Genomic DNA, 12075 nt, shown 5'->3' with positions numbered 1-12075 from the left:
AGCTGTATTGTATTTAAGAATGACTTAATTGCTCGCGTACCATACTGTTGAAAAGCCCTGATAACAATGTGTACAGCTCACTGACAGAAACACAAACCACATATTTGCACTGAATGAACCACTGAGTGATGTGCGTCATAAGTGGAAGATCCTTTTTGTTTTGCTGGATTATTATTATTATTATTATTATTGTTGTTGTTGTCAATTGGTCTGGCAACAGTGCAGATGTTTTATCCACAACAAGAGGCCCTGATAATGACAATCCTCTGGGCTGATGGATGACCGCCCTGCAATCAGGAAAATAATTATAAAAGCTAAAAGCTCAGTCATTCATGGATTATTTTGTCTTGACCGTTGGTATAGTTAGGCCCAGAAAATTGGATTTCAGTAATAATACTCTACAAATGGAAAATACAATGCAATAAAACTGTAATGCCTCAAATGTATATTATGTGGCTGGATCTGTTTGTTGGTTTGTTTTTGTGTGTTTTTTAAATGCCTAAAATGTATATTCTGTGGCTGAATCTGTTTGTTGTTGGTTTTTTTTTTGTTTGTTTTTGTTTGTTTTTTTAGAGGTGTTGTTGTCTTAAAGTCCGTCTCAGTTGGATCAGTGGAGACTAAATTCTTAGACTTAGTTTCCAAATTACACACAATCTCAACATTCTTAATTTCTTCTAAAACTGTGCATTAACATTCCCTTCATTCTTGTGCCAGTGTCTGTCGTGAAGCAGAAATCGATATAGTAAAACAAAAACATCGAATAATGCATATATTTTAATGAAAAACAATGAATGAAAGTGAATGTTGAAAACTTATTTTGCATAACTTTACGGTAAAGTGTGAGTAGACACAGTGAGAGAATCAAAAACATTTCTTTCTTCGATCAAAAAGTGTAGAAAATACCGAACTGAAATTTAGACAGAGACAGAAATATTAAAAAAAAAAAAAAAAGGGAAAACAAAAACACAAACATGTGGCTACGCGTGGTTAAAAAGCTGCTGACCCGGCACCTGTAGCACACACAGTGCGTGTTTGTTTCAGGTAAGGTCATCGGAGGAGTCGGTCGGATGAGTGGATCTTCTTTTAAATCCTCAGACGTTTACAACGGCTAAAGCCCCCTAATAGAGCTGGAGGAGCTGCGGTTGAGCTGCTAAAGCGTGACGTCAGTCCACAGCTGCGGGAAGCTCAGAAAGGTGCTCAGCGTGAGACAGCTTACCGCATAAATATACCGGTCTCGCATGAACGCAGCGCTGCACCGGTGTAAATGTAATTAAACACAAACGGAACTCAGCACTTGGTCCCCCAGTGGGTCAGTGTTGCACCCGGTCCAGTGACAGTGAGGACAGTTTCTGTCGAATTATTTCTTACGACGTAACCACAACTACAAATAAAAAGTCTTAATTAAAGTTTAAACTTTTTGTCAGTGAAGTGAACAAACTTAGATTTTAAACAGCGTTTCTTTTTTTATATAGATATATTTTCAGAAACTTAAAAACATTTGCGGAATGTTTTAAATTTAATATGTCCTTGTACTTCCGGTAATAATACACTAATGCCCCCCCACCCCCCCACGTCCAGTTATTACTTCATTTCTACTTCAAATACTGCATACTACACACAAAACTCTAGAACATATAAGAAAAACACCAAAGTTATTTGTCTACCGTGTGCAAAAAAACAAAGCCATATTTTTGACCACAGAAAAAAAACCGAAAAATATATCGTCATCAGCAATGAATATTAAAAACCGACAGTTAAGTAATTTTTATATCCAATTCCTGCCAATAGAAAGGGAACAGACATGAATTCACATAAATATTAGTGCATAAAGGAACAGAGTGAAATACTGGGCTATACTTTTGGCAGGTTTTTTGTTTGTTTGTTTGTTTGTTTTAAAGGAACAGCATCCGGCGGTCACACGTCATCGTTCTCCTCAGTCTTTGCCAGCGGCAGGCTCAGCGGTTGCTGCGGGAAGCGGATGGCTTCACTGTTGCGCCGCATGTATGCGTGGCCGCTGATTGGGTACCACATCTCCGTGAAGGTCAGGTTGGCCACCGTGATGGCGCAGCGGCCCAGCACCTTGAAACCGGACTTCTGGTAGAATGGAATCAAGACGTCCTCACACATCAGCACGGCTCGGCGCACACTGGGCAGACAGCGCAGGTACTGCAGGTAACGCCACATCAGGATGGGGCCTTTGCCCTGCTGCCTGAAGGTGCGGTGCACGGCCAGGACGTGGATGTGGACGGTGGAGCCTCGGGGCTTGTGGAGAGTCAGAGCCTCCTGCAGTGACAGGGTCAGAGGTCATTACTTGGTGCGTGTGTTTGTGATAGAGAACGAATGAATGAATGAAGGGGGGAGGAGAGGGGTCCTTACTGCACTGAGCCGGTCTTTGTCCCAGAGGGAGCCGATAATAAACGCCACCAGCCGGCCCTCCTCAAACCAGCCCATTGAAAACTCGGGACAAAGTGTGAGGAAGTGACGCACCTCGTCCAGGTGAAGAGGACAGTCACCTGACACTGAGATGAAGGCTGAGGAGAAGACAAGGAGAGAGTTGGACCGCGCGCCAAATGTTTGGAACAACTTTTACGCACAGTAAAGCATCTGTAAACATGACTGATGAAAACCGACTAAGAATCAAACATCGACCTCCAAAGACGTAAAGACAAACAACATTCAACTAAAGTAAGAATAAAAGAAGATAAAAACAATAAATATCAACATTTCGCCCCGTGCGTAATGCTCTGACGCACGGCGCTTCTTCGCGCGTCTTTCTCTTGACCGACTTTAACCGTAAACATCGTAAACACACACCTTCTCGCTCAATTTCAAAGACGCTCGTGGCGTCCTGGGTGTTGAGCGGCCGCACTTCACTGGCGGGCAGCGTGTGTCTCCGCTGGATCCCAGGAGAAACGGACGGTGGCGACTGCATCGGTTTAATGAAGGGCTGCGCCCCGGCAACGGACATCATATGGTTCGGACCTGCCAATGAAAAACTTCCAGGCTCCTCGTCTTCTTCTTCTTCTTCTTGTGTTCGGCAGCGAGGTGACGTCCGTCAGGCCCTGTCAACAGAACAGAACAGAACAGGACGGTCCGTGTCTTTATTTATAGGACAGATTTCCAGGCCGTGATTCACCAGCTCATTTGCATTTGAATATCTGATGTCAGAGGTCAAAACTGTTGCAGGCCATGTTTTTTTTTTTTTCTTTCCCCTCAACCCGACAATTAACTGTTATTTACGCAAAAACCACCAGCCACACACAGAGCTGTGAATGAACCGCCGGCTTAAAGTATTAACAGCCAACGACAGACGCCTGGTGTCGGTGAGCAGGAGCAGCTGCTGGACTGACAAGAGTTGTTGTCAAGTCACTACAGTCAGAAAACTTCAACAGGGAATTGAATCTAACTGTTGTTTATAAGGAATAAAAACAAAAGAAATCAAAGGAGAAGAAAAAAAAGAAGGAAAAAAAAAAGACAAAACAACACTCCAATCTTATTGTCACTTACTGCAGGTGTGTGACGTGTGAAGACGTGAAGGTCCGTGGACTCACTGCTGGGCCACCTCTGCTCCTGCAGCCTCCTCTTCCTCCTCCTCCTCCTCCTCCTCAGTGTCACTTCATAATGAAGTGATTATTACTATGAGTCACATGATGAAGGATTAGACAAGTTGTTTCCAGAACTCCACGCACTGCAGACTCTTTATCTCCTCCGAGACTGCAGCCTCCTCTTCCTCACTGACACGGACACTGACACGGACACGGACACGCTGCTGCCACATGTGGCCGTGACACAACACGGGATTATTTTTATTTTTACTGTATGTTTTGTTTGTTTGCCTTTTGGCCCATACTTTATTTAATCCCGTATCTTTAATCCATCATTTACAGGCACTAGACCCACCGGGCTTTACCAGAAATGTATAGGCATGTTACGGTATTAAGTCCAGAGGTGACCAGACACGAGCTGATTGGGTTATTCCTGTTGAAACCCGTGGGACACACACATTCATAGGAATCACACACACCAATACGGTGGTCTCAAACTCAAATAAGTTAAGCTCCACTATTGACATCGTCATATCATTGGAGGGTCAGATCAGCGTTCACAGGTAAAAAAAAAAAAAAGACAAGATTTATCATAAATAAATATAACAAGTTTAAAAATCCACATGTAATACAACTTGTGTCCACTTGATGCCGCCATCCGACAGTCAAATATCACGCCTACTGTTACAATGCGCTGCTTCACAAGGTTCGTGAAAGTCAAAAGGAAGGAAGTAATTCAAGGTTCATATTGGTTCAGAATGGTCAATATAGGGGGCGCGGTCCTGTTTTGCTCTAAATTAAGACTCCAGTCATAAAAAAAAATAAAGGCTCTTCTCCAACTTACTGTATTAAAAACCACAATAAAGTCATATTAAAACACAGGTACAGAAGCAGAACTACACAGATTTGTGAAGTTAATTAAGGTAAAGGTACATTTAAAAGTGTCAGTATTTGCATATAACTTTTACAGCACAGACAGAAGAACTGCAACCTGTCATTTACCTTTGGTATTTAAAACATGTTGAGGAATTCCATACTTTGAGTCTAAAAAAGCCCCCAAAAAACTAGGTCCTGATGACAAGGATGTAACGACCAGTGAAACAACAACAAAAACAACGCACTTCTCATCATTTGTCAAGGTGAAGGGGAATTCAGTGAGACGTTTTATTTTGATCACAACCAGGAAGACGTCAGCTCCCAGCAGGAACATTCAAAAAGGACACTTTCAACAAACCAGCAGGTTCATCACAAACTGGGTGTGAATTTCAATCTCTGGAACAGAACAAACCACAAAAAAACAAACAAAAAAAAAAACCTGTCTTCAGTCGGAGACGAACAGGAAATAGAAAATGTTTCGAGAAAATGCCTCACCCATGTTCAGACAGGATTAGGGCTCAAGTTTCAACCTCAACAACTGAAGCATGAAATGTTTGAAACTATGTCAAAAAGTTAAACCATGATGATGAAGATGAGACATTTTATAAGGTTATTATGGTTCGATGCACACATACGAGTGTCTAAATAATTGAAATTTTCTGACGTGGAAACGTTAAATACAACAAAGGTTTAATTTATCTTTTCTTTATTATTATCTTATTTATTTCACCCATAATTTTATTGACATATTGTCTAATGTAACGATGTTGTCAGTTTGAAGTCATTTTCTTTTTTTACTGTTGGATTGAAATAGACTTCTGATGAACGCCAACCTTTGAAAATCAATAAAATATTCTACTTACGACACAGTAGTTAGACAGGAATGTTTCCACTCAACATTTAAAACACAACAACAACAAACTGAGTTACTGATTTCAAAGTGCTTTTATTCGATCATTTCAAAGCAGAGTTTGTGAATTTTTTAAAAATAAATAATTCATTCATATTCACAGTGTTGTGATAACACTTACTGAGTGACATGTGCAGGAAAATATTAGAAATAAAAATATATAACAGCACAACAGTGAAAACAAACATGTGAAAATGTCAACGATCACGATACAATAAGTAATAATTCTTTAATTTAAAGTAACAGTTTTCTCAAAGAAATGACTTTTCTTTTTTCTTCTCGTCACCTGATGGTGATGATTATAAATAAAAAACAAACCAACAAAAACCACCGACCATGGTTCTTCCCTTGTGGTGGTTTTCTTTAGTGCACATTCGCAGTCAAAGACCAGATGAGATTCTGATCCAATCAAAAGTCCAGCCAGCTGCTGGGAAAGTGACTGAGCAGCAGGTCCACCTCCTCGTCTTCTCCACTGCTGGACGACCCCATGTCGTCCCACACTGAGTTTTCTGATTCAGTGCTGTCCGCCCTCAGGCGAGACACTTCTTCCTCGTCCTCTTCTGCGTCCGTGGTCCGGCAGCAGGAGCACACCCTCAGTTTCTTGGTGGGGTGAATGTTTGGTATCACCTCCCGTGCCGTGGAGCAGGACTTGCAGACCAGGAAGCCGCACTTCCTGCAGTGGTGGCGACGGTTGGTGGCGGTGAACTTGGTCAGACAACGCATGCACTTGTAGGAGGCGCAGTCCGGAATCCAAGTCATGGCGTAGGTGGAGGTGGGCTGGCAGGTGCCCCCCTGCAGCAGGCGGTCGCGGTATTCCAAGATGTGGCTCATCCAGGCCCGCTTGTCCTCGGAGGACGCGGCGGACACAATGAAGGACTTGCGGGGCGTACGGATCAACCACTGGTTGGTGCGTCCCTCACCGTCCTCCAAGTCCTCCAGCTGCAGGTCCTCTGTTGACAAGGAGACATGAACCAGTTACTTCAAGAAAACTTCAACATCAGGAAAACAGTTGTTTCTTATTTTTTGACCCGTGTAGAAAATTTAAAAAAAAACGAAAACAGTTGTTTCTTATTTTTTGACCCACGTAGAAGATTAAAAAAACAAACATGTTTCTTATTTTTTGACCCGTGTAGAAGATTAAAAAAAAAAGTTTTCCATTTTTTTTAATACGATGCAAAGTCAATATTTCTTGCAGAATTCGATTATTATCAATGATTCTTTCAATCCCTCCCCTTAAGTTTGATCCCGTCTGTCACCTGTGGACTCACCTAAAGGTATAATCCTCTGTTTTTTGTGCCAGCGTCCGTTCAGAATGATGCTGCCGTACACCAGAATATCGTTGAAAAGGAAGAAGTCCTTCATCTGAGTCTTCCTCCGGTTCTGCTTGCGCAGGCGGCCCTCGCCCACCAGGAACCGGCCAGGCTTGGACAACGGTCTCCCCGAGGGACCAAATGAATTCTCCACCACCGTGATTCTCTCCAGGTTCTCCTTCAGGAAAGTGAACTGATCCATGTTTGCATCTGTAGCACCGACGAGCGTCCGAGGCGCTTTTATACCCGTCTGAGCGGTGAGGGAGCGGACTTTCCACAGCGAGAGTGGAGACAAACACGTCGAGCAGGAAGTAAAAAAAACTGAGCTGTATTTAGAGTGTAGGTGTATGGAATTTTATCTGAAGGGCAGGGTGGAAAAAAGGTGGGAATTTACCAGTGAAAGCCTTATCAAAGATTTTCAGATTAAATTAGACTGAATTCTAGTAAAAAAAACAACAAAACTAGGTCTTTGTCAATGTCAGGATGTACAGGGCAAATTAAAAAAGGATTATTAAAATTGCAGAGACATAAATTACTTGATGTGATTTTTTCTGTGTCTGAATCAAACACCTGAAAACAAAGACAGTAACAGCCACTGCAGCATATTAGCATAGAATCAAGTTGTAACTTTTTGCAGCTGATTTTGTGGCAGTTTAACTGAACATAAATCTATTTTTTTTAATCTATGTTCCAAGTCTATTAAGTCTAGTCTTTTTTTACATTTAATCCCTGACACACGTTCATGTGACAAATAGCTGCTCACTTTAATGTTAAGGTTTAACTGCAGATTTGACGCACCGCCACCAGGGGCTCACTTTGATCATCACGTCTGTCTTGTCCCCTTGTTATTCCAATACAGGACCACATGCAGTGATATTTACATCTATTAGCTTATGTTTCATAGCCGTGACCTCTGACCCGCCAAAAGAATGTGTGAAGATGTACATTAAAACATGTAAACGTGCACATCATCTGCATAAGATGAGACTTTAAGCCTTTACATGAGCAGAAAAGAACTAAATATAATGGAATAGAAGGTAACAGAACTGAACCGAACTGATTCTGACTATAGCTAAAAGTTTACATCGAAACTATTTTTGGATTTTTTGTGCAAAGTCATGGAATAGTGCAACACATATTTGACAATATATGTTATTATATGTTTCATATGTATGTATTAATATACCTAATGGATATTTCTATGAGAAAATCAATGTTACACTGATCACGTAAACATACACTCAAGTAAAAATACTCAGTGTGATATAATGTGTACTTTTGGTCCATTTCGGGGCAATGTTACACTGATCACGTAAACATACACTCAAGTAAAAATACTCAGTGTGATATAATATGTACTTTTTACTTTTGGTCCATTTCAGGGGGGTGACTGTGGCTAAAGCTAGGGCAGGAGTTCATCTTCCAGCCACAGGAGTTTCCACAACTTTATTATCATTCTTTAAAAGAACGCACCATTATGTCAGTATTTATAGTTCAGCTAATAGGCGTGTGAACGACGGTGCGGGCGGAGACGCACCGAGGTTTTCCCCTTCTTCCCGTCAACACCGTCAGACTGGCTGAGCAGGTTTCAAAACAAAAGAGAGAGTTGTTTTTTTCACACTGATGTCAGCGTAGGTTTCAAAACAAAAGAGAGAGTTGTTGTTTTTTTTTTCACACTGATGTGAGCGCCACCTGCTGGGATGATCAGGAATCCTCGACATCTCCCCCCGTCTCCAGTTAATCCAACCATGGAATACATTTAAAAAAAGGGGACATTCGTGCAGTCCAACATTTCCGACCAGTTCTAGGTCAACACTAGTGCAGAATATTCTCAGGGTAGGGGGCGCGGCACGGGGGAAGTCCACAAAGATCAGAGAAGAGTTCAGCTCCTCGCTATGAGGAAATAGATTTTAAATATTGTAATTGTTGTAGTAAATATTTCTCTATTCTTTTCTATTTTAATTGTCTTTTGATATTAGCGGTAGCTTCTTTTTTTTGGGCTAATTTTATGCAAATCATGCTACATAAAAACAATGCCCGGGTGTGTCGTTGACGTGACTTCAAATTCAAAGTTTTTCACCTGTACTTCAGTTGAACGCAGTGATTATGACTTAAAGTCCGACTTTGTTTTCATAGTCGGGGATTTTTCTTGAAGAAAATTTGTCCTTGTTTTGTTTTCTAATACACCATTGTCTGGCACCAGTTCCAGGTGTTGGTGGAGTATCGTCTTACAGGATTTTAGGCAGCGACAAAAACAAAAAAGGAGTTCCGGTAACAGGATCGGAAACATTTGAGACCGATTGTTATCAATGTAAAAACATTAGGGGAATTCTGGTTGTTTTTGTGTCTTAATCCATGTTTGTATTTGATTTCTGGAAATATTTTTGAATTTTAATACGTAAAAAAATAAACTATTTGGTTGATAATCAAACCCAACAATGGCCAGGTTTAGATTTACATTTAGTTAAATGAAAGGATTGTAAAGAAAAAATAAGATGTATTTTCATACTATATGTGAATAACAACAAGTTATGTTTAAAAGTGAACAGATTAAAAATACTGCAAATATATATTTTTACAGTAGTGGTAAATTAATTAAGCTGAGGGCATTGAAATTTAAAAATTTAAAAATAAATAACATAGAACATATATTCAAGCAAATGTTCCTAACAAAAAACCATCAAATATTCACACACAAAAAATCTACACCTACACTTGATTTTGATTGGCTGCTGTCAGACCGTGAGTCAGCAAGCAACTGAGCGGTAAAAAGTTTTAAAAAGTGCAGTATCCACTCACGGCCCGAAGAGGTCAGAGTTTCCCCGGCAGCCCGCTGGCTCCTCCATCTGGCAGACCAGTCTCTGGAACCAAGTCTCTCATCGAGCGACACGGTTTAAATCCAAGGTTTTCTTCTTTTATTGCAAACCGCGGTGATTTCCTGCATAAAGACAGCGAAATTTAGAAACAAAATCTGGATGTTTGAACATCTGTAGGAGGGTAATTGAAAAGCGGAGGCGTATATTTACCATTAGGTGGTTTGCCTATAAACCAATAAGAGTGAGTGAAACATGTCATTTCATTTTAAAGTCTCGACAAACCACGATTATCTGGTATTTTATTGGATTCATATGATCCTGACTTACACCACGATAAGTCGAGCACGTCTCCAAACCCTCCCTCCCCCCTCCCCCCCAACATTTCAAGGTTAATGAACGATATATATATATAAAAGGAAACTTTCAAAGGCATTTTTGTGTGAATATTTAGACTCAGAGACTCACAAGTTGAGCTGCAATTTCAGCGTCTGGTCAAGGTCGGTGCCTCGACTCGTTTCAGTAACAGACTTCAAGAACTCAAACTTCAATTGTGTGCAATTGTGGCTTTGTAGCAACACACACACACACACAGAGAGAGAGAGAGAGAGAGAGAGAGAGAGAGAAAACCCATGTTATTTGCTAAAGTCTCCATTGTGCTGATCTGTCTTTGTCTGCAGATTCAGCTCAGATTCTTCCTGAGGCTGCAGAAAAACCAAATTCAATAATGTCAGTACTGCTAACTAAACGTACTATTGTACACGTCCTTACTTCACCCAGCGCCCACCAGAGGCTGGGAGTAATTACGCTGCACATCTATAGGCTGAACGTTCTTTACTGCCGAGGCGGCTGTTTGACTCTTTTTTATTGGGGAAGGTTAATAAACGCTGGTTGAAACCGTAGATGTATAAATAACCAGCCAGAGATCTGCGGCTCAAATGCAGCCGGAACTACTTTCCTGTTTTCAGTAACTTCATACGAGTCTCCATTTTACGACCACGACAGAGAGTTGGCTGAGAAAATCACTGCATCACTGCATGTTATTGAAGTAATTTCTCGTCCGGTTCAACACCCTTTTTTTTTTCTTCCTCACATATGGGTGATCACTTACGCCTTTATATAAGTGCTCAAAATGTCATTGCAAGTGCAACGCAACATGAATAGGTTAGAAAACAACAACTTGAAGCTGCAGTTTAGTCATTAAAGGAGTCGTAAAACCAACAGTAATCGTTATCGCATGACAGTGGTTCCCAAAGTGGAGGGCGGGTCCATTTGGGAGGCGTGGAACTATTGCATGTGTGGGATGGTGGTGGCGCTGTTAAGCAAAAAAACAAATCCATATTTCCTCTGATTTCTTTTATAGAGAAAACGCTGATTGTTCTTTTATTTCCTTTTTTGTAAACAAAAAAAAATTTAAATTAACTTTGGTGGAGATTTTAAGCAATAGATGAGAATGTAGTGTAGTTGTGGTGGGTGGGGGGAGAGAGGGTGAGGGGGGGTGAACTCTGCAGAAAATGTTTTGGAAACCCCAGGTTCATGGAAATAAAACTCTCACAGTTTTCATCCAGGGAAATTAAGATCTTTAATTAACCCACTGTAGTTTGTTGTTGATACTTTTTTTATATAATGTTTTGTGTGTTTTTTTTACAGTGAGCTTGTGTTGAGTGAAAGTTTAGTGTCTCTGTTGTTAATTCTCATTAACCCCACTGTAATTTGAATAAAAACTTGGTGAAACTCCTCTGTTTCTGCTTTATTTCTCCTCCGTCCACACACACACACACACACACACACACACACACACACACACTCTGGATGGTTTCAACATCTGCCACACGCTGCAGACACTGGCACCCACTCCCACACGGCCCCGTGGCCAAGAAAACGCTCTCACCAGGATTTAGACAAAAAAAAAAAACCCCACTGTGGGGACTTTTATTTTCTTCCTTTTTTTTTTTTTTTTTTTCCAAAGCCGTAGAAATAATCACTGGCAGCCGCGCCGGCCGGGGTAAGTAAGTAAGTAAGTTAGATATCGTAGGAAAGGGTTAGTTCGACGGAGAGGCAGAAACACGCAGAGATGACGATAAATGATGTGACAACAGAGTAAACAACGTCAGTTACTACATGGTTATAACGACGGGTCAGACCACCAGACTGGGGTCACCACCAGACCGGGGTCAGTCTGTGGGAGGTTTGTCACGTGACCCGTCCAGAAAAGAACCTCAAACACATAAAGACACCAAGGGGGTAATATGTAAAAAAAAAACAAACAAAAAAAAAAAACCAAAACAGGATTCTCTATGTGGATCCATGAGGAATCTTCTGTTTCTGGTGTTTAGTATCGACGGACCGCCGCTGGTCTCTGGGGTCTCTGGGGTCTCGTGGGTCTCTGTGGATTCTGTGGCTGACTCCGTGAGGTAAAGTATTTCTGGTAGGCCTGCTGGTAACCGAAGCGGTAGGCGTAGGAGCGACAGGGCGAGTAGTCCTCGCAGGTCTCGGCATGCCTCTCCGCCGGAGACTTGATCTTCCTAGATGTGGAGGATGAGGAGGAGACGGGAGGTGGGATGGCAGACGGAGATAAGGAGCATGAAAAAAAAAAAAAAAAAAAAAAAACAAAATTTAAT

At 41.3% G+C, this 12075-nt stretch overlaps 3 protein-coding genes across 7 annotated transcripts in view; all 3 read right to left on the bottom strand.

The window, feature by feature from the left end:
• Window positions 1-772: 772 nt before the first annotated feature.
• Window positions 773-3709, bottom strand: LOC103393389 (serotonin N-acetyltransferase-like). Its single transcript, XM_008330346.3, has 3 exons — window positions 2815-3709; window positions 2377-2531; window positions 773-2283 (listed from the first exon to the last, which is right to left on the bottom strand). The coding sequence occupies exons 1-3, from the start codon at window positions 2969-2971 to the stop codon at window positions 1915-1917; spliced, it is 681 nt and encodes a 226-aa protein (XP_008328568.1). The 5' UTR covers window positions 2972-3709; the 3' UTR covers window positions 773-1914.
• Window positions 3710-5347: 1638 nt separating this feature from the next.
• On the bottom strand, window positions 5348-7187 carry plekhf1 (pleckstrin homology domain containing, family F (with FYVE domain) member 1). The gene is made up of 2 exons (XM_008330344.3): window positions 6600-7187; window positions 5348-6281 (listed from the first exon to the last, which is right to left on the bottom strand). The coding sequence occupies exons 1-2, from the start codon at window positions 6841-6843 to the stop codon at window positions 5740-5742; spliced, it is 786 nt and encodes a 261-aa protein (XP_008328566.1). The 5' UTR covers window positions 6844-7187; the 3' UTR covers window positions 5348-5739.
• A 4211-nt stretch (window positions 7188-11398) lies between these two features.
• mgp (matrix Gla protein) overlaps window positions 11399-12075 on the bottom strand; it is a 22518-nt gene continuing 21841 nt past the window's right edge. For all 5 annotated transcript variants that reach the window (XM_025064743.1, XM_025064744.1, XM_008330343.3 and 2 more), the window contains exon 5: window positions 11399-11979. In XM_025064743.1, coding sequence (XP_024920511.1) covers window positions 11787-11979 — 193 coding nt within the window. In that variant the 3' untranslated portion in view covers window positions 11399-11786. The remainder of the gene's footprint in view (window positions 11980-12075) is intronic.

Source organism: Cynoglossus semilaevis, chromosome 17, assembly GCF_000523025.1.
Source record: "Cynoglossus semilaevis isolate Cse_v1.0 chromosome 17, Cse_v1.0, whole genome shotgun sequence".
In the NCBI taxonomy this organism is placed as follows: Eukaryota; Metazoa; Chordata; class Actinopteri; order Pleuronectiformes; family Cynoglossidae; genus Cynoglossus; species Cynoglossus semilaevis.
The sequence above is the reverse complement of the archived record's forward strand: the minus strand, read 5'-3'. Positions and strand labels throughout refer to the sequence as shown.